The sequence below is a fragment of the Oikopleura dioica genome, chromosome 2 (genome assembly GCF_907165135.1).
Source record: "Oikopleura dioica chromosome 2, OKI2018_I68_1.0, whole genome shotgun sequence".
In the NCBI taxonomy this organism is placed as follows: domain Eukaryota; kingdom Metazoa; phylum Chordata; class Appendicularia; order Copelata; family Oikopleuridae; genus Oikopleura; species Oikopleura dioica.
In genome coordinates this window covers 10,960,788-10,985,507 of record NC_137292.1, presented here as the reverse complement: position 1 = coordinate 10,985,507, position 24,720 = coordinate 10,960,788, and the positions used below count along the sequence as shown (strand labels likewise).

The window sequence follows — 24,720 nt, the reverse complement described above, 5'->3', positions numbered from 1 at the left end:
CTTCAAAACTCATCAAGTCCTTCAATCTTCATTTTATTTTCATGAAATTAGCACCATTGAAAAGCGCATTTAATTCTGAGCAGATCATACGTATAGCGCTAAACTGAAAGTGCACTAATTGGCGATAAAGATCAGATAAACAAGGTAACTTAGCGCGCGCCCAGCGGGAATCATGTGCAAGGAGCCCAAAAAGTTAAATCGGAGCGCCCTGCCGTGCGGAGCGCGCTAAGTTCCTAGGTTTATCAGCGCGTCCTGCGCAATTAGTACATTTTCAGCTTAGCGCTTTACGTATGATCTGCTCAGAATTTAATGGGCTTTTCAATGGTGCTAATTTCATGAAAATAAAATGAAGATTGAAGGACTTGATGCCTTTTGAAGTTGCGCGTCTCTTTTTCTCGCTAGCTCGTCAGTCAGTAATGATAGAAACAAACTGAGAGCTGGAATAGAAAGCTGAAGAGTTATAGATGATATTAGCAAAAAGAAATTTTGAAAAATCTCATTTTCAAGAATAATGGCGAGCGCGTAAAGTTCGGCTCCGCGCTGCTCGCCCGTGTCCCTTAAAGTGAACACGAAAAAGCAAAATTGAAAACTTTTCAACGGAGCGGCGGCGCTTCGGCTCGAACCCGGTTTCCAGAAAAATAAGCGTCAACGAGGAGCACTTTCGAGCGGAGCTGCTTTTTCTCGAAGAAAAAAGGAATTACAAACCAACCAAGGCCTTAGAATCTGGCTCGAAAACCAACTTTATTACCACACCAGTTGAAAGACCTGTCCTACCGGCTTTATTCTCAAGCCTTCTTTCTGCAATCAACAAGGAGGAATCTCTTGCACCTGCGAATTGAATTAATGTTCATGAAATTTTAATTTATATAACTTCATTTATTTTTTGAATTACAGAAAGGTAAATTGAGCGTTTATTGCACAAAAATATTAATGAAATAGGCACTTGATTGTGTTGTAACAAAAGAGGGGTGGGTTTTAGCGGGATAAGGTTAGGAAGATTGGTCGTCATGAACTGTACTACAGCTTTCTAGCAAATAGAGAATGAATTATTGAATGTAATCGAGCTCTGGTGGATCGTCACCGGGTTGATTTCGTGACTTCATAGCGCGGCCGAGTACTTCTTCGTCGACTTCGCTCCAAGTCCATTTCTGGTTAGGTTCTTTGCCATCACAAGCGGCGAAAATCAGGTAGTCTTCTACCATTTGAACGCAGAGCCGATGGGAAGGATGGTAGATTTGCTAGAATAATTGCTCAAAGCAGAGTTTGAAATGCTCGCAAATGCTCGCGAGCGAAAAGAGCGAGAGCGAAAATTTATCATTGCTCTGAGAGCAGGGGAGCGGGAGCATGAAAATGAGTTGGCTCGAGAGCCATAAGAGCACGAGCCCAAATTTGAACCCGCTCGCGAGCGCAGAGAGCACGAGCGCATATGTCGGCAATGCTCGGGAGCTAGACGAGCGGGAGCGGCTGCTCTCGTGCTCGCCATGGAATTGACTCACGAGCGGCTCGCGAGCAAAATTAAAAGAATAATTTTCTCGCATAATTATTCAATTTCATAAATAAATTTCTTTGAGGATTCATTAGGTCCGTAATCTCGGCAGCAGAATGCGAAAAGCCGAGAGTAAACAGATAAAACATGCCCACCGCGAGGTGCTAACTCCTGTGACAGGGACTCAGATGGAATTAGTCACGGGGCCGCCGAATCATTTGAGGCACTTGAAAGCTGCTCGCGAGTCAGTTTTTTCAGCTCGAGAGCCGATCGAGCGAGAGCACAATTCGGCCAGTGCTCGAGAGCCAAGAGAGCGAGAGCGCGAAATGAAATGCGCTCGCGAGCGCAAAGAGCGCGAACTCTGAAATAAATGTGCTCGGGAGCACAAAGAGCATCATGCTCGTGCTCGCTCGCTCTCAAGTGAGCCGCTCGCGAGTCACGAAAATTTCAAACTCTGGCTCAAAGAATCAGTTTTTCGAGGCCTTTGGTACCTTGGTATCTGGGAGATACTTGTAGAGCTGGTTTCCGTGGCCATTATGACAGCTCCAGTAGGATATTCGCTTGTTAGCACCCATAGAATCGTCCCAGCACATTGCATTGTTTTTAACAGGTCCATCGCCTGAAAAACAAGAATTTTGAAGAACGGTTGAGCATTTTTCAAGAACCTATTCGAATATCCTCTCGCCAAGTGAGAGAAAGACGAACATTGCAGCCAGCATCAGCTTGGATTGCTTCTCCCTAAAATTGTTTAAAAGTTCACGAAGTGAGATCATTTATCAAATTTAAAAAAGGTAAAACTAAGTCCAATCAAACTCCTATAAAACTCACATTCTGAGCATTTCGCTGAACGGCCTAAATTTTCAAATAAATTTGGATCGACTCAAATTTAGAAAGAAACAGTTTGGATATTCCAAACTGCGCCAAGAAAACATCCCCCAACCAAGTACCCTCAACGCATCAAAAATCTGCTCTTGGTATAAATTTTCCAAAAACGCCAGTTCTTCTTCTGATTTTTCCGTGTCGTAGAGATAGTCCGGGTAATCTACCTGTTTCGAGTTGCGAGAATTCGGGCAAAGGCCGGTCCCTTCGTTTTTCAAGACGCCCCACGCTTGATTCTTAGGCTGCACCATCGGCCAGTACTTTGGAATGTCATACGCGATTTCGCGCATGTACCAAGAGAAATCCTTGCATTGAAGTTTTTCCTAAATAATGATTCGCACTTTCTACCCAAGTAAGTTAAAACCTTGATTGCAAGAACATCTGTGAGATCGCCGACATCGACATTTTTGTTTTCTGGGCGGCGCTGGTAGTAATATTTCTTGTAGTTTTCATCCCACCAGGTTTCGATTACTCGGTTGTAGTTGATGGCGATGAAGTTTTTCCCTAAAGAAGACACAAACAGCCCATTTTAAACACTGACTACCTCTGAGCTCATCTGGTGTTCCGTTTCCGCCCCAACCAGGCATTCTGTAAGTATGGCCAACGCGAGAGCACGGGACGAAAAGCAACTCTCCTCCACACTGCCACAACTTATAGCTCAACTCGAAGTTCTCTCCGCCCCAGATTTCAAGCTTGTCATCGTACCAGCCGAGTTCAATAAACCATCTCCGAGAGATAGCAAACAAACCTCCAGCCATTGCTTCAAATAAAATCAAAGAATAAGTCATAGAAATTCAAGTACCGGGACTTCTGAAAGGCTCAGAGATAGTCTGACGGCGGGCTTTCTCACGCTTGTTCAACGGAATTCGCTTCCAGTCGAAATTCCAGTCCCACGCGCCCCTGGCCAGGTTATTTTCGTCTCCTCCTTGCTGGGGCTCGAAGACGTAAGTGTTTCCATCGATAGAGTCGATCATCGGGACAGTAGATACCTGGAAGATCGAGTCTGATATTCTAAGAGAGTGAGTTTACCTTATAGTTTTTGGCAATAGGTGTAACAAGAGGAGGGAGCCAGTTGGGTTCAACTTCGCAGTGAGCATCCAAATAGACGAGAACAGAACCAGTCGAGTGCTTTCCTCCGATTGTTCTCGCGCGAATGAGCCCTTCTCGCTTTTCGTTGTGGAAAATCTTCACAAGGCCGTCCCATCGTTCAATGTACCGGTCAATCGTTCCGTTAGTGATGTATTCTCGCGTTGAGCCGTCGTCAAGCATCACAACTTCGTGGAGCATCTCTGGAGGCGAATAGTTGACCACAGAGTGGACTGTTCTCAAAAGAGTGGAGAAGCCTTCGTTGTGAAAGACGAGGATAACGGAAACAGCAGGAAGTTTGTCTGGGTAGTCCCATCGCTTGCACTCTTCCATGCGCAAGTCAGCGGGAATTCGGTCCATATTGACTTTATCCGAAGCTACCATGTTGAATCCCCAAAGGCCGAGAGCCGCTTGTACCTTTCTCTGGTCATCAGAAGTCAGTCTAATCGGAGAAAGTCCTCCTTCCCCGGTGTTGGTGCCATCATGTCCTTCAGATCCAACCTCTGGAATCTCCGGCCGTTGCTCGTAGTTCCCAGCTCGATTCGTCAACTTTGGCCAGCCCTCGTAATCAGTCGGATCAAGTTCTTCAAGGCGCCACTTTTTGAATCCGTCTCCGTAGGATTCTTTCTCCAGCTGAATCTCTTCGTCAGATTTTTCTTCATCCTCGTTAAAAGATTGAAAATCGGGAATTTCGTTCTTTGAATCGAAGGATGGAGCGTCTAGGGAGTCTTCCACTGGATCATCTTTGAGTTCGGGGTTGAAGCTAGAGTGGTGCTTTTTGTGTTTCTTCTCGGACTTTTTGTGGAGTTTTGATGAAGTCGGTTTACTGTCTGAGTGAAAGTAGAAAGAAACGAGACAGCTGAAGATGAAAATCGCGACGATTATCCTTTTCAGGTGCTTCTTCTGAATGTGGACGACTAAAAAATGGTAAATATGCGATGACACTCACTAACTCAAACCTTTCATTGTTTGTTTCTATTTGTGTTGTGTTTTGTGTGGGTTGATCTGTCCTGTGTGAGTGTGCGAGAAGAAGTAGAGGTGTTTCTCAATTTCTCATTCTAAAATCATCGAGTTTAGCTAAAAAACTAAATGAGCCGGAATATTGAAAGCAGTCAAGTACACATTCTTTCAGAGACTCTTTTGTTTGGCGATTTTGGCTTTCTTTTTCCGATTTCTGTGTTTCTAGGATAGCTTTTCTCTAGTTGTGATAGTTCTTCGCTTATCATTCGTATTCTCTATGTATTAAATAGAATAGGACCCGTCAGAGCCTTGTCAGAGTGAGCCTTCACGGCGGATTTATTTTTCTCGGGGACTTGGCCGGAGGTTGTTGCTTCGACAAAACCCGAAATATCAAATTCAAGCCGCAGAAATTATCCAATTTTTATATTCAACAGGAGTTTTCTTCTCTTTTAGTCTTTTACTAATCAGTGATTAGTAATCACGTAATTTTAACGAGCACTTGTGTGATTTTCCCACGGCTTCCTCCGGCGAAGGAGGAATTCTGTTGATGGAAAATTAATTTTGGGCTGGAAGATTTTGTCATTTCACAGATATTTTCTTTGAAGCCATATTAAGCTGTGAGTTTACGATGTGTGCAAGTTATAATGTTGTAAATAATTCTTGAGGGTTCAAATCATGCTTTTTGATCGGTGAAAGAACCGTCTGCAAGGACCTGTTTTATGTAGTAAAGCGGTAGATAAAGCACGCGAACAGGTGTTTAGCCCATGCAATGGGAACAGAATCTTTTATCTTCTCGTGAAATCAGGTTTTTAGGGTTCAATATTTGAAATGACCTTGAAAATATAATTCATGACCTCACATGAACTGAAGAGCTCACATTTCTGTTGTCTGAAAGGTTTGAAAATCTTCCTTGTTTTGTACAACTCTAGTTCTGGCTCTATATTATTTTAAAATTAAATACGACGGCTGGCATGATGCCAATTCAAGAGGACTATATATTCTGGGATATACTCGTACATTCAGTAAAGTTATCAGTTGTTCATATATGATTTCTTTCCACACGAGTAGCACCGCATTTCCAAAGCTTTATGTATAAGTAGCTTCACTCAGGATATCAAACAGGATTCAAACAGAAGACCTTAGAGATTTACTTGCAATCACTGTTCCGAAAAGTTGAAAAAGTTTCAAACTCATTCTCAACCTTGAAATCGCATGACTGATAGAGTTAAACCGGATGAAGCATTTAATAGAAAAATTATTGTTTTCTAGGCTAAGACCGGTCAAGTTCGAGAAGGACATCCACCTGCTTATCGTCGCGCTAAATCTTCAAATTTAGGGTGTTCTCACACATCTCCTTTACGATTACGCGCGCCACCTTCCATTGAGCCCTATAAATACTTCCAGATTACGCTTTGAAATTTATCTGAATCAATCAACCAGTTAGTAAAAACGAGAAAAATCTACTTTTTTGAAAAGAAGAGAGCTTTTGTTTGAAAATGATCCTACTATTTTTCATCCAAAGAGTGCTTTCCTCTATGCAAACAGCAAGCATCATCACTCAATTCACAACGCTGGACCCCTTCTGCGAGAGCAACATCATCTACCCGGACGCGAGAAGTAATACCTGCGAGGGAAGATCATTTCAACACGGAAAAAGCTGTTCAGCACAGTGCCTCGAGAGAGTAACAATGACATGTGACTGCATGGATATACTTTTCAACACAATTCTTATTGCAAAGCCTGGAGGATGTGTTTGGGAAATAGAGGGAATTTGCGAAGTCCCTGTGGTAAAGAAGACGGCAAGTGCAATTGTAGAGGCTCTTTTCCCATCAAATACGACAGCTGCTGAATGCGAGAACAAAATGCTGAATGCTATCGAGTCGAGCTCGTCGAAAGCAAGTGCGAATGTGACATGCACGCAAGCTCAGCTGAGAAAACGGAGATCGCTAAACTCTTCTCCAACCGTCACATTTTTTATTGATATCGAATTGTCAGTAACACAAGTGGTCGATATTTCAGAAAACAACACAGACACGGATATCTCCAGTACAACTACGGACGATAGCGATTCACAGGAAAATTTCAGCTCAAATACAACAAATACAAACACCTCGGAACAAGAAATTCTATCGATTCTTATTGAAGCATCAGAAACGATTTCCGAAAGTACGAAAAATGAAACCGGCGTCGATCCAAATGACATTTTAGATGCCCCAACTAAGATCAATATTACCAGGATAGAAATTGAAGAAGTCGTAGAAGAAGCCACCCCAGCTGAGGAAGAATCCAATATTTCTCAATTCAAAGACACAATCTTCACGCCTCAAACCTGCAACACAACGCTTCAAGACGATACGTACCGAGTTATTTACGAAAAGAAGATTTTCCTCAGCTCAACTGGCATTGTCGACGATATCATCGATGCATTTGAAACTGATTTGATAGACGATCACTCGCTATGTGTGGAATTTAACGACATTTATGATGTATTGTACATTACAGTCGACAGTGCACCACAAGAAGGGAATTTTTATATCGAGGGAGTAGAAATCGAACAAAAAGTGGAGCAAGAAATTGACCAAATCGTAGAGGTAAAAGTTCAACTTTTTCCTCTTTAGGTTAATCCAATTTTAGTCACTAGCCCTTTCCGGAACTGTTGTATATCCTGATTTCAACAAAACTTTGGTCCTGATGCTCTTCGCCGAAGGAATAACCTTCGATGTTTCAGTCAATATAGAATTCGAAAATGACTGGACTTGGTCTTCAGAGCTACTTGATAAAACATCGAGTTCTTACGCCTTGCTTACGTCCGTTATTTATAACATATTCTCACTGAGTTGGGATACCATCGCTACGGAGAACAACCTCGACCTCGATGTACAAATCAAGTATTCAAAGAACCAGGTCAACCGTCGTCGACGATCCGCAACTGCTTCTACAACCGTGACCATTACCTTGGATTATACAACTTCAGCAAATAATACAGACATTAATTCACCATTAGGTAATTCTTAACAGAGATGTCTTTTATCTGATATAAGACATGACATGAATGACATTTTTCTTAGATTTGCAGTCGCTCGAGGTATCTATTATGGCCGACTTAACAGAAGCTCTGGAAACAGATTCCGAGCAAAATGACGCCACGAACTTCCTTTCCAGTAATTTCCAGCCGTCTATGAATTGCGAGGTAACAGTCACATTCGACTCTGAAGAGGACCAAGAAGAATCGACGACCATAGCACCACCAACAACAGTACAAGTCAATACAATGGATAGTGAAAGAATAAGTGACCTCGAAGAAGCAGTTGAAGACATGGAAGAAAGTTTAAAGAATCTTTCGTTGATGGACATTGAACTGGCGGGCGACATCTCAGATCTATCAGGCGAAATTTCGAACGTTGAAAACTCGGTTAGTAAAAAGGAAAGGGTATATTATCAAATCATATTTACAAAATAAATGTATAAAATTTATACTATAAATAACGAACAAATTATAACCCCTAAAAAGTCAAAGGAAGACCGTTTCATGGAAATGATGATTCTTCAATCGCTCTTCAAAAAGACTCCTTCAACTTCAGCGGATATGGATAATCGACTACGAAAAATGGAAGCTGACAGCAAATCATCACAGAATCAGTTGGAGAGCAGACTTCTGGATATCATCAACGGTTTGGCTATCGAGATACGAGACATGAAGAGTGACATCTTTTCTGCTTTTGGCATTGAATAATTATTACTTTGTGATCTTACTGTAAGTTCTTATCCTGTTTCTGTATTTTTTGTATATAATGTGTCAGCTGAGTTCAATCATTTTGTTGCTCAATATTATTGAATGCATCATTCTTTTTAACAAATACGAATAAAAATTGCTTGTCAAATACTTCGATGATGAAAAAAGTTATTAATAACAAGTTATAATGCAGCATATTTGACGCTATTGCAACGAACAAATTTATGGTTCGACGATTTAGGCAACTTATTGTCAACAATGTTGACTCAACATACTGATATTTTCTATTACCATTTTTAAAACTAAAGGCTTCAAGTAATGCTGTATTCAACTACAAGAAAAGTATTTCGAAAAATTTTTTAAAAAATAAAAGCCCCAGCTAATTGCTAATAGAATCGTTTTTTAAAAACTTATAGACTATAAGTTATAGTTCTTATATTGTTGAGACCTTTACAATTATTGGCACAAGAAAAATCAGTATATTCACAACAAGGGCACTCAAATCAGTATGTTTAATGACCTGTTTAATGACTAAAAGGGGGCGGGAGTGAAGGAAGCCACTGTACGTTTCGAACGAATACTCAGCGAAAGTGCTCTGCTCCTCCTCGGGAACCGAGGCTCGGGTGCGCTTGCGCGTAAACAACCTTGAAATTAGGTATCTGATGAGGCTAAGCCGGGTAAGCGCCTGTTTTATTTTCTAGGCTAAACCTGACCGGTCAACATGGTTTACCTTATTTTCAATCGAAATCATCGAATTCAGGGTTTACGAACTGCTCTATTTGACAATTTAAGAGCGCCATCTTCCACTGAGCTCTCGTAAATACTTCAAGTCAAGTCTGCAACTTTATTCGAATCAGGCAACCAGTTACGAGAAGATTAAAATAAAAATTTTGAAAGAACAAGAGACTGAGAAGAAAATGATTTGGTTGTTTTTCATCAAAGGGGTGTTTTCTTCCATGCAAGCATCAAGCATCAGCACTCAGTGGACAACCCTGGACCCCTTCTGCGAGAACAACATTATCTACTCGGACGCAAGGAGTAATACTTGTCAAGGAAGATCATTTCAACACGGAAAAGCTGCTCGGCCCAATGCCTCGAGAGAGTGACAATGACATGTGATTGCATGGATATGCTCTTTGGCGTTATTCTCGTCGCCAAGCCGGGAGGATGTGTTTGGAAAGTTGAAGGCATTTGTGAAGTTCCTGTTGTTAGGAAAAATGCTATTGCGAACATAAAGGCTTCTTTTCCTTCGAACACAACAACTGCTGAATGCGAGGCCAAAGTGCTCAGCGCTATTAACTCGAGCTCGCCGAATGCAAACGCAAATGTTACTTGCTCAGAAGCATCATTGCGAAAACGAAAATCACTGAATCCCTCTCCCATCGTCAGATTCGACGTTGATATAGAGCTGACGATAACGATGGTTGTAGATACTGACGAAGAAAACAGTGACAACGACACAGAAAGTGATACTACTGACAGTAACGATGCTCATGAGGACTCCGACTCATCCATGAATACAACCACAGCGGAAGATGAAATTCTTTCGATTCTCATTGAAGCCACGGAAAAATCTCCAAAGATACGAAGAATGAAACTGGTGTTGATCCTCTTGATATTTTAGCGGCAGTGTCAAGAATCAATATGACCACTGTTGACGTTGAAGAAGTCGTCAAAGAAGTCCCTCAAGCTGAGGAAGAATCGGATATTTCCCAGTTCGAAGGAAAATACTTCACGCCTCAAGCATGCAACGCGACCCTTCAGAATGATACGTATCGAGTTATTTACGAAACGAAAATTTTTATCAGCTCAACTGGCAAAATTAATGATATCATCGATGCCTTTGAACCGGATTTGATAGATGGTCACTCGCTGTGTGTGGAGTTTAGCGATATTTATGATATTTTGTACATTACAATCGACAGTGCATCACAAGAAGGCAATTTTTATACAGTGGGAGTAGAAATTGAACAAGAAGTGGAAAAAGAAATTGGCGAAATCTTAGAGGTTCGTGTTTAGAGGTTTCGTCATCTCTGATTTTAGCAAATTTTAGTCACTTGCCATATCCGGAGTTGTCGTCTACCCGGATTCCAAGAAAACCTTGGTCACAATGCTTTTGGCAGAAGGAGTCAACTTCGATCTTTCAGTGATTGTTGAGTTCGAAAATGACTGGACTTGGTCCTCAGAGCTTCTAGACAAAACTTCGAGTTCATACGCTTTGCTCACATCCGTTATTAACAACATATTCTCCTCGAGTTGGGATGCCATCGCAACGGACAACAATCTCGATCTCGATGTAAGAATTAGATATTCAAAGAACCGGGTCAGCCGTCGTCGACGTTCTGCAACTGCTTCAACGATCGTTAACATCATTTTGGATTATAAAAAGACGGAAAATAATACAAATATAAATTCTCCATCAGGTAATTACTACACAATGATATATTTAAATTGTTCTTCTTAGATTTGCAGACTCTTGAGGCATCAATCATGGCCGAGTTACAAACAGCTCTAGCAACAGATGCAGAGCAAAACGACGCTACGAATTTCCTTTCGAATAACTTCGAGCCATCCATTAATTGCGAGTTAATGGTCTCGTTCGACTCTGTCGTGGACCAAGAAATATCAACGACAGTTTTGCCAACTACAATTTACGTCAACACTGTCCAAAATGAAAGAATCGTCGCTATTGAAGAGGCAGTTGATGATATGGAAGGCAATTTAGAGAATCTATCGTTGGTCGACATCAAACTGACGGAGGAAATTTCAGATCTATCAGACCATATTACAAATGTGGAAAAATCGGCAGAAAAGAAGGAAAGGGATTATTATTCATACAGCTTTTCAGAATAATGTTTTAAATTCTCAATACCTACTTTTAATAATAGTAAATATTTACCAAGAAGTTGCAAACAATTTTATTCCCCCATGCAAAGTCAAAACAGGATCGCTTCCTGGAAATGATGATGATACAATCTCTCTTCAAAAAAGAAACTTCAGCTTCACCTGAAATAGAAAATCGACTGAAAAAAATGGAAGCTGACAACAAATCATCAGAGAATCAGTTGGAGGACAGACTTCTGGGCATCATCAACGCCCTGACGATCGAAATAAAAAACATGAAGAGTCAGATCTTTTCTGCCTTTGGAATAGAATAATTATTTTTTCGTGATGCTATATCATGGCCTCCTTCTATATTGAAGGTTTGTAAATAATTTGTCTGGAAAGTTCAACCAATATAAAAATAAAATATATGTAAAAAGACTTGATTACTGTGTTATTGTTGCGAAACAAGAAGAATACTAGCAAGCTAGTTCAAGGCTAATCTTTGCAAGAATTATTATGTGTTGAAACTCGAAATCATACATCAAAGCCATCGTCAACGCAACTTCTGAAAACACTCGCACGAGAAAATGGAAAAAGTTCTCTTTCTGTTATTTTTAAACCGTTCTTTCGGTCAACGAAACAATAGAGTGTTTGAGATTCTGCTTTCAGAAGACTCCGAGGAAATTTTTATTCCGAAGATCGAATTTTGCGACATTCCAAGGTAGAAAAATTTAAGCGAGTTAGTGTGGAGGAGTGTCATTTATTTTAAAGCGCTCCGAACAACTCCGAGTACTACTGCTCCCACAGATTCTTTCTCCACTCTAAATGTACTCTTTCTTGCGAGCAAGGTTTTCTACTTCAAAAATCAAGAGCACGGTTTTCTCCTTCTACTTCGGAGCTTATTAGCTACTCGTCCATGAGCAAAATCTGTACTAAACGAAGAAAGTTTTCTATCGACAGTCCATCTATCAGCTCGAATTTAACAGACGATGAATCATCTGGAGACACTGAGGATGAATACTACTGGATGCCGTCGAGCTTCGAATTCGACATCAATCAGAATCTCTTTTACGAAGTGGGATCCTGCTTGAAAAGTCCTTGTGAGGACCTCCCGCTTTCTCCTTCTTTCTATGTAATATTGATTATTTGAATATTGGTAACAACTTTTCAGAAAAATTACGGATCGCTGTCCTGTTCCGCTGAAGATAATATAACTTGCACAGTGTCCTGCGCTAATGGAATGATATTGAACACGATTGAGAACAACACCGAAACACTGTTCTGCGATAGAGCGTCAGGGAATTGGATTGGGTCCTATAATCAAACATTCAATTGTGTATCACCAGGTCTTCCTGTTCATCTCACTCAAATATAATTCTCTTCAGAAGAAGGGTCTGCGGAACCAGAATACAAGCAAGTCAACTACACGAAGATCGAAGAGAGTATCGATGAAATGGTAAAGATCATCAACGAATTGAACCAGTTCGATAAAGAGTCCTCGTCCAACGATTATCAATTGAGCATCCTCATGGTTATTCTGTGGATCTGCATATTTGCCATATAAAATCAACGTAAACTCAGAAATATATTAATATTTCATAATTTGGATTCACTATTTTTCGAATTGTATTTTACGTTGCTTGAACACAATAATAATAATTAATTAATTGAACTATTTACGGAATTATTCGTCAGCTTTCTCTCGTCGACGTCTCTTCTTCTTTTTCTTGTCTTCATCGGCGGATCCGTCTTCGAGTTCAGAAGCATCTCTGAAGTTGGGGAAGACTTCCCATGGGTTCTTGAGGTCGAATTTTCGGTATTCCTGGGCGAGTTCGAGAGGTTCTTGGACGACACGCATCAGATCGTCGTCGTATCGGACTTCATAATAACCAGTCAAGGGGAAGTCTTTTCGCTGTGGGTGACCCTATAAAAGCAAATGGTTAATATCGAAGGTTTAGTGCAATCTCGAACCTGGAAGCCATAGTCAGTAAGAATACGTCTAAGATCAGGGTGTCCATTGAAGTAGACGCCGTACATATCCCAGCACTCTCGTTCGTACCAGTTGCAAGAAGGATGAATATCAGCAGCGAGAGAGTCGACGGGGTTCAACTCATTGGTGTACGACTTGATGCGGATTCGAGCATTGAAGTGCATGGAAAGAAGGCAGTAGACCAATTCGAATCGGTTTTGTCTAGTGAGAATTTAGGGAGAGAGTACTTAGACACAATTACCTGTTTGGAATATCAACAGCAGTCATATCAGACATGCTCTCAAAGCGAGCAAGAGAGTGATCCTTGAGGAATGAGTGAACCGGCCGGATACCAGCTGGGTGGATACAGATTTCCAGCTCATTTTGGTCAGTAACTTGCACGAGTTGGACGTATTTAGGGAGGACCTGGGCGATGTAAGCACCGAAATTGGCGAGTTGTTCCCGCTCTACACCCTTTGGCACGAGAGGAGCAGGTTGCTGCTCTTTAACGCAGATGTCAACATTTTTTGAATAGATTTCCATACCAGTATGTGGAAGAACGGGCCCCATGCCGTCATCGTCAGTAAAGCCCTGCATGGTGCCATCGTAAGCTTCTTCAAGAGGAACGACGCTGTGCCCATCGTGCTTGCTGAATAAAATAAGAAAGTCATCGACATTTCTTGGCCGAGTATTTATCTTTCCACAAATATGCGGAAACCGTCTAATCCTACGATATCCTTACTCAATTTTCGGACAAAAAGTCAAAATTAATGAAAAAATTCAATCTGACTATGCACATATAACTCCGAAACTACTGGGCTTTCATTATCCTTTATGCTACATGCATTCATTTGGAAATAAATTAGAAAGCAAATCATCTGTTTTTTACCTTTGACTTCCAGCTCGAAGCGAGACACGGGCGAGATATGGCCGAAGTACTCGACTTGCCAACATTCTTCAAATGAAAATATAGACTGTACATGTTTTTATTGATATTTTTGCATCAGGATGTAGTAGCATCAAAAGTAGCACTCTCTGAGAGGGCATCAATGAAGAAGTAAAAGAAAATATGAAGAGTCAAGGACAGTCAATTTGTATGTGGCAGGAGAAGGAAGAATAAGAATTGTAGTAACATGGAACAATATAAGCTGGCATCGTTTTTGCTTGTTTCGTTGAAATACTTTTACACATTAGAGCCTCCAAAGTGGAAGTCGTTTATGCTAAACTCAATCGGGTCAAGAATGCTTGGATCGTGAAAATTCTGAAAACACACGTTAAAAGATAATAACATTGGTTTGCACTTACCATATCGATGTCGGAGTAATTCGTTGGCTGCAGGGAATTATGGATCGTTTCCATATATCCGACGAGCTCATCTCTTATATTTGGATTGTCTGGATTAATTTCGCGCGCAACGTCTTCTACGTTTATCCTGTCGATAAGCGTCCGCAGAACGTCCACTTGCTGCGGCGGCAAAACATCTATAAGCAAATAGACCCGGTTTATACTCAAACGAAGGCACCTGGATTAAAGTTTAAAACGTAGAGATGTATCTGGAACTTGTCGTTTTCGGTCAAATCCGGCACGAGCAGAAGCTTGTCACGGAACTCGTCGACGTTGTCGTATAAGAACCGACGCTTCTCGTTGTCGAACATGTCGTTGTCGATGACAAGCTGCTGGCCAGCCAGTGAAAGTTCGTGAAATGCTGGAAAAATGCGTCGCTGATGTTCGTTAATATTCATAAATCTAAAAATGCACAGGGTTAGCGCTGAAAAGAGCAGTAGTCTTCGTTGATTTTATACAGTTGGAATCAGTTAGAACTGGCACGAGTCAACTCTTGCATCTTATTCAGCACGGCCATCTTCGCATGAGCTGACAGCTTCACTCGTCGCTTTTTACTTCTTTTCTTTGATGCGCTATTGCCACTTTTGCCATTTTCATCCACTTTCCCTTCCGTCTTTACATCTTTCTTCGCCGTTTTCTTCTTCATACTGAGTGGGTTAGGTCCCTTCGCCACTTTCCTCTTGTGCCTAATCGGTGCTACTTTTTTCTCTTCCATTTTGATTTGCTTGAGGATCTTCTGCTCGTGACTTGTCAGATCTGTGGCTGATCGGAGCTCTTCTTCTGCTGCTCTTGAAGTATTCTCTGATGGCTTGTCTAGTACGATCGTGTTGCCAACGATGTAGACAAGAGGGGTACCAGGGATAGAATTCGCGAAAGAGGAGACCTAGAAAGACCTCTTACTAGCTGTTATATAATATCAAATTTTATTCGAACCTGTTTGTCATTCGTTGCAATGAAGAATTTATCTTCGTTTCCTTTCTCTATAATGTGTTTGAGACAGCCTTTTGCCATTCTAGAGCCTTTGTGGCCACAATCGTAGACTTCCATCTTCTTACAAATGACAAGTGCTCCGTAGAGCTGTTTTCCGAGAATGGTCAATTCATTGATCACGCTGAAAATGAAATTCAAAACTAGTAAAGTATAAATATTATCGATCCGGGACGATGATTAGCCGTATTTATTGATTTGTACGAGACGTCTCTCTTTAGTCGATATGTAGAATACTTACCAGTCCGTCGTAAACAGCTTTATGTTCTTTCCGAAATAATTTTTCACTTGATCGTCGATTCGAACTTTATTATCAAGCGCACGCTTGGCAAATGTTCCATCTACAAGAAGCTTAAACGGTTCGCTGAACCCGAAATGGGATGTGTAAGTTTTCAAAATTTTCTTCGCTACTTTTCGACGTTTTATTTTCATTTTCTAAAAAGAATATTTCCATTAATACTACGCCTCAAATAGCTGAAATATACCTATATCTATGGGTATTATCTATGAGATGATTCGTTCCAAGTGTACTTTGGAAGAATATAGAGTTGTTACGGATATGTATAAATGAAACGAAGCGTGATCTGAAATTCTTATATTTACTCCCCCTCTCTTTTATACTTGTAATTGAAAACTATGCAAGAGGAAAGCTGTAAACATTATATTTTCCGCATAATAAATAAAGAATAACGCATCAGTGAATTTGCACACAGAATAATCAAGAAGTAAATAATTGCACAGATTGAACTATTAAAAGTACTGTAACAGGCTCTGATTGGATTGAATGAAGATGATAAGAATGTTTAGGGATGCTTGAGGCCTTTTCAGTGTAGAACTGGTCGATTTTGATGAGAATCTTCTCCATATCACCAATGTAGATTTCCATGTCTTCGAGGACGCTTTTCTCCTAAAGAGGAAGAGTGAGGAGACAGGCTGCTTGGGTGACTCACCTTATCGCCAGGATGATCCTTGGGCGCCATGAGCGCAACAAATCCCTCAAAGTCGGGGACCATCTTTAACCCGACAGTGAATAACTTCTGCACCATCCAATTGTGATGCGGCTTCAGAGTCTGGTCATAGCTCTTTTGGAATGTTTTGTTCGAGTCCCTCTCGCCTAAAACAATTTTAGGGATATCATTAAGGAATCTGAACTACCATCAAGAAGGCCTCTTAAAAATCGAGCCATCATCCAGAGACCGCGTTTTAGCCAAAGAAGGGCATCGGTAGCGGAACCCTTTGATTCCGTGCTCTTAGCGTCTATTTCCACTTGTAGGATAAGCTCAAGAGTGTTTTTTGACTTGTCTTTCTCATACCAGCCCTAGTTTAAATAAGTTTCAATCACCAAGGAGTATTTTGTCTTTACCTGCAGCTTTCCAATATTTCCAGAAACGTCACTCTTGACGGGAGCAAAGACAGTGCCCCCGAATAGATCATAAAACTCAAGGTAACTCCGACAAGCGGCTAAAAACTGCTCAACATGGATACCCTCTTCTTGTTTTACATCGCCGAACTTGGGCGAGACTCGCTTAAAGAAAGTCTCGGACGCCATTCTAGCAAGCTATAGTTTATTTGCGAAGAAAATAGTTGTGCATAAATCGAGAATCATCAGCAGGAACGCCTCGGTTGCGTATGTATCGCAAGTACTCGTCACATTTTCCGGATGGGGCCTCCGTACGGCGTACAGGTAGTTTTGTCGTTTTTGCGAATGCTACTATAAAAAATAGAGACAGAGCTCACTAATAATTAGAATACATAGAAGGTTACAAACTGAAGAGTCCATCGCTCCCCACGACCCCAACTGAGCTGTAACTTGGGAGATAAAAAGTACCCAAAAAATGTTCATGCTTGCCGTTAAAAGTTCTAAGACCTTTAGAGTCGACTTAAGTACAAGCAGAGCTTGAATATTTAAAATTTTTTTCACTTGATTGTCATACGAAAAATAAATCAGAGTGACATGCGCTTTTCAGAGTTAAAGTTCAAAAGTATTCAAGCCAAAAAATCATCGCGACTGATATGATTGAATTTAGAAATAAAATTGATAAAATATAATTGACTTTAATGGTCCCTACTAAGGTGATTAGTATTTCTGCGGAAAACTGCATCATAGGCTATGATTCATAGCTTCATGTACGAAAATGATAAGATTTGAAACAACTTGGGCGGTTTATTGCAGCGACAACATGAGCGAAAAAAAGGAGGAAAATATAAGCATGTGAAGAGAACGGTAGATTTTTTATACAAAAGAAAAGAAGGGAAAGGTGAGAGAAAGAAATGTTTAAAAAGATCTTGCGATTTGTGTATGGCGTGTTTTCAAGTGAGAGAAAAAAAGACTAAAATTCAAATAGTACAAACAGATTCAAAATGTTTTCGAAATAAATATAGGACTATCGTACTGTATAGAATATTAATTGCTGGTAAAGTATGGCACAAAATGTGCAAAAATGTTTGAAGAAGGGTTGGAACAGAATCGAGTAAAACTCTTCCTTGATTCCAGAATAGTTACGACTGACCCTGAGTTGGCGCGCCTGGATCGCACTGGAGTAGTCTGACAATGGACGGGTCGCTCTTGGCTCCTTCGATGAACTCGTCCAGAGTTATCTCACCGTCGTTGTCCTTGTCCATCTGACGGAAGATTTTGTCAGTGCGCTTTTCCGGCGTCGACTCATCATCTGGCATCTTCATGACCTGTCCAACCATTTTGTAAATTGCTTGTACGATTTCTAGCATTTCTGATCTAAAAAAATATCATCACTAATTTATGACGGAAAACAATTTCTTCTTTAATCGTGAAGTCGAAAGCTTTAGTGAGTTTATCTGCATTCGTTTAAATAATTTCAACTAGAGCAAATTCGTATGGATGCACTGCCTTAGAATGAAACGTCTTTTTCGTCATTATCCTTTTCTGTTATTGATCGAGGTTAACGATATATTAATGAACATTTGTTTTGAAAGCTTCAAAAATAGATATCATTCAGACCGATTAGACAAGATTCTTAGGTCTGTTTTAATTAATTTTTTCTTGGAGAATTAAGCCTCTAAAACAACAACACGACAAAACAACAAAGCGCAATTAATTTACCTATTAATGGTTCCATTTCCATCCAAATCGTACATTGAAAACGCCCACTTTAGTTTCTGATCTAAAATGCCTCTCGAAGTCACTGACAAGGCAATGATGAACTCGCGGAAATCAATGGAGCCATCGCCATTGACATCGAAGGTGCGAAAAACATGTTCCGCGAATTTCGAAGCATCGCCATACGGAAAAAAGTTGCCGTAAATTTTCTTGAACTCGTCGACGGTTAGGTTACCCGAGGGACAGTCTTTCAGGAACCCTTGATACCTAAAAGGGATAGTTAGTCTTAATTAGAAGTTGTTTGACGATGCTAAAAGATTAATTGCCCGCGTGAATGATTTATTAAATAGTTTGTTGTTTAGGGCATTCTATTTCGCTAAAGCTCGTTTGTTATAAATGATTAGTGACGATCTTGATTAACCAAAAGACTAACCATTCTTGTAGTTCACTTTCAGTAAATTCTGTATTCTTGAGCAGATCATTAAGCACTTCAGGCTTGAGCTTCGAGTTCGCCTTTCCCATCTTTCTGCTCCTTTTCGAATGCGGGCAAGTCAGAGAGGACTCCTTAATTCACTCGCGAGCCCCTGCCGTCTCTCAATTTCAATCTAAAGCAGGAGCTGTATCATTCCCTCATCCGATGAGAAGGATGAAAATATATTCAAACAGTGAGAGTGGATTTAAACACGCCAGGCGGATTAAATTAAATCCAACTTGTCGTTTGACCCTTTCTCCTTTTTTAAGAGAAGTGATCATCAAAATGCACAAATGTGATTTATTTACATTTTGACTGGTCAGTTGCAGACCCCTTTTGCTTTATTGATTCGGCTAAAAGAGCGCGCTATAACAGAAGCTCGCAAGAAGGCCAGTCTGCGATAATTAATTATTTGCAAACTCTGATCCACTTTTAAGGGCGTTTTGGACAAGGGCGACAAGATAAGCTCCTGGCGTCACCATCGAACCGATCATTATTAATGATCCGTAAGCTGCTTACTCGAACCAAATAACTGTGTTGCTGTTCGCTATTGATTGCAATTGAAAGAATTGAAACTATAACTGACATTGATACTCAAAATCCTGGGGAGAATCTCATTCAAAGTGAAAACTTCAAATGCAGCGGTATTTTTGGACCAGCAGTGCACCTTTAGGGGATCGACAAATTCAAAAATAACCAACTTTAATTTCGACAGAGGCGTAAATTTGACATTTCACCGAATGTATAAATAATCGCTTTCAAAACATTAACCCGAAAACCGTTAATTTGACATGTCAAACTCCGCACTCCCTCGGCCACATTTTTCTTGCGGTTCTGTTTACGTCTCTTTGCACTGTCGACAGTCTCGTCATTTTGATTTAGGTTTCATTTGCCAGGTTCAGTGGCTCAACCTGTGGGTTTCAATTGATTATTTTTCCCTCGACCTCTCTCTCTATTTCTGTGTATCGTCCGCGGATCGTCACGATGAGGGGCTTGAAGGTAAGGCGAAAAGAGAGGGAGAGAGTGAAAAAAGACAGAGAGTGGCGCACTATACCAACGTCCCTTTCGATTCCGCTCTCTTATTGTAATATATTAAAATAAGTTCAATCAGAATGAAGCAATTATTTCACCGTCTAAAAGGGACATAAATCATCACGTTTATTTATTAGGGACGAGTCTAGGACGACGCCAACGACGACCAGCAAATAATCATTCGATTTCCATCTCAAGTAAGCAATACGCTTACCGATAAAAGATATTCTCCCTGGCACGTCCTAATCCAACAATCTCTAAGCCCCAAGATTAGGGAGGAAAACTCAGATTTCCTTTTCTCATATTCGTCCGAGAATAAAAAATTAAATTTTCAAAAATGCGGATTGAAGAAGCCTGCTGTTGTATAACAGCCGGCGGCATCCATTATTCACTGGCCAAAGGGCAGCAAGCTTAATGCAAATTATAGCATAAGCATGCGCCCTTATTTCATCCTTCGAGTGAATGAAGGATGCATCTTACGAAAAGGGCCCTTTTAGGCATTTTTGTAAGACACAACTGTGCTCCTAATTGTTGTCGAAATAGTCAAACATGAAGGGCGAAAAATCAAGATCATCAAGTAATAACAGGCCAAAATGTCTATAACGACAGACAGTCTTTAGGACAGACAACAAGCATTAATTAGACAATTTCAATCGAAATGGAGGTCAATAACAAAGAAACTTTAAAAAAATTCTGTTATTCTATTTATTGAATTCCATATTTTCGAAGAATGCTCATGTTCAACATGATTGTATAGATTCACTTTGATTCTAAAAAGTACTCAAGATCGTAAAATTTAGTACAGTATAAATAGTACGAAAGTAGCAAGGGCATGAATTGAATTCTTAGCTGGCAAAATTGGTATATTTTTGAGTTTGAATGAGTACTAATGAGTAGATGATTGGTATAAACTGATACATGGAGAACTATCTATCAATAATTAATGGACATCGGAGGAGATCAGGAGTGAGGATGAAGAGATAGTACAAGCGCATAAAAGTATCTCAAAAGGGAAGGAGTAGCTTAGAGCTCGGCACCAGTATTGGCGAAAGAAACTTCTCCGGAGCGGAAAATAATGGATTCACGCGCCGGGCCGACGCCGATCCATCGAATTGGGATCTTCAGGAACTTTTCGAGGAAGTTGATATACGTTCTTGCTTTTTCGGGTAAACTTTCCCACTATAAAGATCGATAGAAAACGCATTGAAAGAATACATTTTACCGTTTCACATTTAGTCGTATCACTCATCCAGCCAGGGAATTCCTCATAAACTGGCACCACTTGTGAGAGCTGTTTAATCTGCCCGGGCATACAGGTCACTTTGTCTCCGGTCCCGCTATTTTTGTAGCCAACGCAAACCTTTACTGTCTCAAAGTTATCCATGACATCCAATTTGGTTATCGCCAACGCTGTGAAATGATTGATCTGATCTGCGTAGTCAAGTTGAACAAGATCGAGCCATCCGCATCGTCTTGGTCGTCCGGTAGTGACTCCGAACTCTCCGCCTTGCTTTTGCAACTTCTCCCCAATCTATCAAGTGAAAGATTAATCAGTGCTTTAGCCTAGGCAATATATTCGTTGATTTACCTCATTTTCCAGCTCGGTTGGGAAAGGTCCCCCGCCAACGCGAGTACAATACGCCTTTGCGACGCCAAAAACGTCGCCGACCGCGCAAGGTGGCAAACCGAGCCCCGTGCAGACGCCGCCAATGGAGCATGAGCTTGAGGTGACAAATGGGTAAGTTCCGTGGTCTAGATCGAGCATTGTTGCGTTCGCTCCCTCTACCAGGATATTGATTTCTTCTGCTGATCGAGTTCGTTCTAATGAGCATAATGTAAACGCGTGAAATTGGGGTAGGCCCGTGATTAATGCATGTGATAGGTGAATATGCCCATCGTTGATCGCACAGAATCGTACGTATCCTCACCAGTAAGCCATGAAACAGAGTCCACCACAAGTGGGCGAATTTTCTCCGCGTATTCCTTGTATCGAGCGATTTCCGATTCAATATCAATATCGAGTCCAGGTAAGTTGAGCATCGCAACTTGAGCTCCCGCTCGGAATCGATCAACAAAGCCCTAATATTTCAACTTATAGGGCTCTTTTCATACAAAGACCGAATATACCTCAAAATTGTTAACCAGATCGCCAACCCTCACGCCAGTTCTGCTCGCCTTATTAGCGTAAGTTGGGCCAATGCCTTTCTTTGTAGTTCCAATCGCCTCTTTTCCCTTCCTCGTCTCGTTCCCGGCGTCCAGCGCCTTAGAATGGTGAAAAATTGAAAGCGACTTTTAACACCCGAACGATTTGCATGATTTCAGTAACTTTCAACCTGAATATGATATTTTGAATCAAAATTCAAAGCTATCATTGGACTCCACCTGTTATTCAGCAAAGAGCTCTGATCATGGACCGTTTTCTGACGACTTACCTGGTGATAGTCCATGACCAAGTGGGCGCGATCGGAGATGAGTAGTCTATCTTCCCATCCTTTCAATCCCTTTTCGACGTTGCTTTCGATTTCGGCAAAAAGACCGGGTAAGTGAATCACCATTCCAGGGCCCATCAATGCTTTACTTTTTTTCGTGCGTGATTCCACTCGGTAGGAGATGGAAGTCATACTAAAATTTACTGTAAAAATATGGTCTCAAGATTGGCTTTATACAGCGGTCGAGCCAAAAGTGCAAGTTTAATGGCAATTAAAAATTTACGCTGAAAAGAAACTGCATGTGAAAGTTGATTTTAACTAACGAATAAGGATCTTCTCCACCATTTACCTTGATACCATCGCAAATGACAGTATGGCCAGCGTTATTACCGCCAGCACAACGCGCAGTTATGTCCATTCCAACAGCCAACAGGTCGACAAGCTTGCCCTTTCCTTCGTCCCCCCCATTGTGCTCCAAGCACTACGCTCACTTTATTCCTGGGCGCTCTTCGATTCATTCCTCTCGATTCAATCTACTCAGATTTTTGTTATCAACAAAAATGGGAGTTGGACTGCAGAAAAGCTTTAATCTATGGTGACCTCGCAGTTGGATTAGCACCAAAGCTACTGTAAAAATAGGGTGTCAACTATTCCCCTCAAGCTTTTCGATAAATAGAACGCATGAGCGCTCATCCTGTCTACCAAAAGAAAATATACAAAACAGAATGGATCGTTTTTGGGACTTTTTTTATTGAATAAATTTTTAAGACCAGTATCGAAGAGTTAGGAGCATACAATAAGATAAACTAGTGGTTATACAGAATTCACTTGTCTTTGCCGAAAGCGATTTCCTTGGCCTCGTCGCGCGCTTCCGACCATCTTTTGATCTTCTGAGTGTCAGTACGGAACCAGTGGGTGACGTTTGCGCTGCGCTTGATCTTTTTCTAAAGAAAGAAAATAAAAGAAATAAATTCTAATAATCAGCTTACCTGGAGGAGGAGGATGCCGTAAAGTAGGGCTTCAGCTGATGGGGGACAGCCGGGAACATAAACATCAACGGGGACGATTCGATCGACTCCTCGAACAACGGAATAACTAAAATCGATATTTGAAAATGGGGCCCTTGAACTAAGGCGTCATTACTTGAACAGTGCGTCAATAAATTTTCATGAAAATACGTAATAATCATTACAGTACCTGTAGTGGTAGTATCCCCCACCGTTTGCGCACGATCCCATGGAAAGGACGTATCTGGGGAAGGGCATCTGATCGTAGACTCGTCGGAGAGCAGGAGCCATCTTGTTGGAAAGGGTACCGGCGACGATCATGAGATCGGACTGTCGAGGAGAGGCTCGGAAGACGACGCCGAATCTATCCATATCGTATCGAGGAGCAGCAAAGTGCATCATTTCGACAGCACAGCAAGCCAAACTTTAATAAAATGATAAAATATTGCGTAATGAGGTCGGCTTACCCGAAAGTCATAGGCCAGAGGGAGTTGGCAGAAATGTAGTTCTTGATATCATCAAGCTTAGTGGTGACGTATTCAACTTTGTTGTCGAATTTTTTTGAATCGGTCGGCCTCTCGTTTTATGGGAAAGAAGCCCTCGCCGGAGTCCTTGATGTCGCCGTGGACAACAACAGAAGTGGCCAGTGGCTTCTTGAGAGTGATCGCGAAAGTCCGTCGAGCGGCAAGCATTCTGAACGAAGTCGAAATCGAGAAAGTTGCTTTATCTTTTCGTTGCCTTTATCGGAAATTGGAAGAAACAAACGTTGAAGAAACTTGAACATATTCCGGCAGTGAAGTAATAAATATTGAGATATTAATGCTGGTGAACTTTCCCTACAGCTCCAATTAGAGAATTAAATCAGATGGAATGTGTGTTAAACGGACTTTGTGACAGGCCGTCATAGTTGATTTCGAATTGATGGGCGAATGATTTTACGCAATGATGACAGCGTCTGTGCGGCTGTCGCGTCGGCCGTCCGCACTAGGAGCGGGTCGACGGAGTTCGCAGACAATAATCGCGATGATAACCAGTGCAACGATGATCAAAGCGATCGTACTTCCAAGAAACAGAAAGGTCATTCCTGTAAGTAGAGCAGTTACTCATGATAAAGCAATATTTCGAGTTACCTTCGCCTTCGTTGGTATTAACCTGGGTCAGGACAATCTCTGATATCTTCCCTTCGGAACGAAACTCAAGTGCGCGGCCATCATCATCTCCATTACCAGAACTTTCAAAGAGTTCATCGGAGCTGTCGCGAGTAACCCTTGTAAGGTGCCCGCTAGAATAATCCATGTATATCTTTACAACAGATTACGTAACAAAACTGGCCTTAGTCCACACTTATTTTCGATCTTACCTTCAACAAAGCTCATAGGAGGGTTAGATCTTCGTCCGAGGATCATCTAAACGGATAAATTGATGATCAATTGA

General features: G+C 41.1%; 12 protein-coding genes across 13 annotated transcripts; 3 read left to right on the top strand and 9 right to left on the bottom strand.

The window, feature by feature from the left end:
* Nucleotides 1-870: 870 nt before the first annotated feature.
* On the bottom strand, nucleotides 871-4,515 carry LOC145700423 (putative N-acetylgalactosaminyltransferase 7). Its single transcript, XM_081777688.1, has 9 exons — nucleotides 4,411-4,515; nucleotides 3,395-4,368; nucleotides 3,168-3,354; nucleotides 2,910-3,125; nucleotides 2,730-2,869; nucleotides 2,533-2,688; nucleotides 2,152-2,224; nucleotides 1,978-2,105; nucleotides 871-1,238 (listed from the first exon to the last, which is right to left on the bottom strand). Exons 1-9 carry the CDS (start codon nucleotides 4,415-4,417, stop codon nucleotides 1,047-1,049), a joined length of 2,073 nt encoding a protein of 690 aa, XP_081633814.1. The 5' UTR covers nucleotides 4,418-4,515; the 3' UTR covers nucleotides 871-1,046.
* Nucleotides 4,516-5,850: 1,335 nt separating this feature from the next.
* LOC145697147 (uncharacterized) lies at nucleotides 5,851-8,272 on the top strand. 2 transcript variants are annotated; one of them, XM_081774306.1, is made up of 5 exons: nucleotides 5,851-6,577; nucleotides 6,620-7,002; nucleotides 7,046-7,415; nucleotides 7,480-7,841; nucleotides 7,929-8,272. In XM_081774306.1, exons 1-5 carry the CDS (start codon nucleotides 5,908-5,910, stop codon nucleotides 8,142-8,144), a joined length of 2,001 nt encoding a protein of 666 aa, XP_081630432.1. In that variant the 5' UTR covers nucleotides 5,851-5,907; the 3' UTR covers nucleotides 8,145-8,272. The 2 variants fall into 2 exon arrangements, with proteins under 2 accessions (XP_081630432.1, XP_081630431.1); XM_081774305.1 differs by having other exon boundaries at nucleotides 5,851-7,002.
* A 1,499-nt stretch (nucleotides 8,273-9,771) lies between these two features.
* Nucleotides 9,772-10,997, top strand: LOC145698238 (uncharacterized). The gene is made up of 3 exons (XM_081775439.1): nucleotides 9,772-10,151; nucleotides 10,198-10,567; nucleotides 10,609-10,997. Exons 1-3 carry the CDS (start codon nucleotides 9,789-9,791, stop codon nucleotides 10,995-10,997), a joined length of 1,122 nt encoding a protein of 373 aa, XP_081631565.1. The 5' UTR covers nucleotides 9,772-9,788.
* A 562-nt stretch (nucleotides 10,998-11,559) lies between these two features.
* LOC145698237 (uncharacterized) lies at nucleotides 11,560-12,534 on the top strand. The gene is made up of 4 exons (XM_081775438.1): nucleotides 11,560-11,691; nucleotides 11,742-12,102; nucleotides 12,142-12,316; nucleotides 12,356-12,534. The coding sequence occupies exons 2-4, from the start codon at nucleotides 11,887-11,889 to the stop codon at nucleotides 12,532-12,534; spliced, it is 570 nt and encodes a 189-aa protein (XP_081631564.1). The 5' UTR covers nucleotides 11,560-11,691; nucleotides 11,742-11,886.
* Nucleotides 12,535-12,578: 44 nt separating this feature from the next.
* LOC145700430 (NADH dehydrogenase [ubiquinone] iron-sulfur protein 3, mitochondrial-like) lies at nucleotides 12,579-13,917 on the bottom strand. Its single transcript, XM_081777698.1, has 5 exons — nucleotides 13,829-13,917; nucleotides 13,485-13,588; nucleotides 13,202-13,442; nucleotides 12,942-13,161; nucleotides 12,579-12,894 (listed from the first exon to the last, which is right to left on the bottom strand). Exons 1-5 carry the CDS (start codon nucleotides 13,891-13,893, stop codon nucleotides 12,655-12,657), a joined length of 870 nt encoding a protein of 289 aa, XP_081633824.1. The 5' UTR covers nucleotides 13,894-13,917; the 3' UTR covers nucleotides 12,579-12,654.
* Nucleotides 13,908-14,703, bottom strand: LOC145700437 (uncharacterized). Its single transcript, XM_081777705.1, has 3 exons — nucleotides 14,462-14,703; nucleotides 14,245-14,420; nucleotides 13,908-14,200 (listed from the first exon to the last, which is right to left on the bottom strand). Exons 1-3 carry the CDS (start codon nucleotides 14,679-14,681, stop codon nucleotides 14,123-14,125), a joined length of 474 nt encoding a protein of 157 aa, XP_081633831.1. The 5' UTR covers nucleotides 14,682-14,703; the 3' UTR covers nucleotides 13,908-14,122.
* Nucleotides 14,704-14,707: 4 nt separating this feature from the next.
* Nucleotides 14,708-15,854, bottom strand: LOC145700432 (rRNA-processing protein UTP23 homolog). Its single transcript, XM_081777699.1, has 4 exons — nucleotides 15,756-15,854; nucleotides 15,512-15,705; nucleotides 15,217-15,394; nucleotides 14,708-15,166 (listed from the first exon to the last, which is right to left on the bottom strand). The coding sequence occupies exons 2-4, from the start codon at nucleotides 15,700-15,702 to the stop codon at nucleotides 14,750-14,752; spliced, it is 786 nt and encodes a 261-aa protein (XP_081633825.1). The 5' UTR covers nucleotides 15,703-15,705; nucleotides 15,756-15,854; the 3' UTR covers nucleotides 14,708-14,749.
* A 61-nt stretch (nucleotides 15,855-15,915) lies between these two features.
* LOC145700433 (pleckstrin homology domain-containing family A member 8-like) lies at nucleotides 15,916-16,839 on the bottom strand. The gene is made up of 4 exons (XM_081777700.1): nucleotides 16,634-16,839; nucleotides 16,426-16,588; nucleotides 16,221-16,384; nucleotides 15,916-16,177 (listed from the first exon to the last, which is right to left on the bottom strand). Exons 1-4 carry the CDS (start codon nucleotides 16,817-16,819, stop codon nucleotides 15,989-15,991), a joined length of 702 nt encoding a protein of 233 aa, XP_081633826.1. The 5' UTR covers nucleotides 16,820-16,839; the 3' UTR covers nucleotides 15,916-15,988.
* A 581-nt stretch (nucleotides 16,840-17,420) lies between these two features.
* LOC145700435 (hippocalcin-like protein 1) lies at nucleotides 17,421-18,965 on the bottom strand. Its single transcript, XM_081777703.1, has 3 exons — nucleotides 18,780-18,965; nucleotides 18,350-18,613; nucleotides 17,421-18,004 (listed from the first exon to the last, which is right to left on the bottom strand). The coding sequence occupies exons 1-3, from the start codon at nucleotides 18,866-18,868 to the stop codon at nucleotides 17,770-17,772; spliced, it is 588 nt and encodes a 195-aa protein (XP_081633829.1). The 5' UTR covers nucleotides 18,869-18,965; the 3' UTR covers nucleotides 17,421-17,769.
* A 1,576-nt stretch (nucleotides 18,966-20,541) lies between these two features.
* On the bottom strand, nucleotides 20,542-22,878 carry LOC145700428 (adenylosuccinate synthetase isozyme 1 A-like). Its single transcript, XM_081777696.1, is given in 9 exon segments — nucleotides 20,542-21,029; nucleotides 21,073-21,381; nucleotides 21,439-21,671; nucleotides 21,779-21,929; nucleotides 21,978-22,112; nucleotides 22,283-22,432; nucleotides 22,434-22,472; nucleotides 22,629-22,742; nucleotides 22,744-22,878. Coding segments are annotated over 9 exon segments (1,341 nt in total). The 5' UTR covers nucleotides 22,798-22,878; the 3' UTR covers nucleotides 20,542-20,873.
* A 131-nt stretch (nucleotides 22,879-23,009) lies between these two features.
* LOC145700438 (NADH dehydrogenase [ubiquinone] iron-sulfur protein 7, mitochondrial-like) lies at nucleotides 23,010-23,931 on the bottom strand. The gene is made up of 4 exons (XM_081777706.1): nucleotides 23,754-23,931; nucleotides 23,477-23,710; nucleotides 23,269-23,374; nucleotides 23,010-23,223 (listed from the first exon to the last, which is right to left on the bottom strand). The coding sequence occupies exons 1-4, from the start codon at nucleotides 23,762-23,764 to the stop codon at nucleotides 23,104-23,106; spliced, it is 471 nt and encodes a 156-aa protein (XP_081633832.1). The 5' UTR covers nucleotides 23,765-23,931; the 3' UTR covers nucleotides 23,010-23,103.
* A 77-nt stretch (nucleotides 23,932-24,008) lies between these two features.
* LOC145700440 (uncharacterized) lies at nucleotides 24,009-24,688 on the bottom strand. The gene is made up of 3 exons (XM_081777708.1): nucleotides 24,631-24,688; nucleotides 24,417-24,553; nucleotides 24,009-24,370 (listed from the first exon to the last, which is right to left on the bottom strand). The coding sequence occupies exons 1-3, from the start codon at nucleotides 24,660-24,662 to the stop codon at nucleotides 24,222-24,224; spliced, it is 318 nt and encodes a 105-aa protein (XP_081633834.1). The 5' UTR covers nucleotides 24,663-24,688; the 3' UTR covers nucleotides 24,009-24,221.
* Nucleotides 24,689-24,720: the final 32 nt, after the last annotated feature.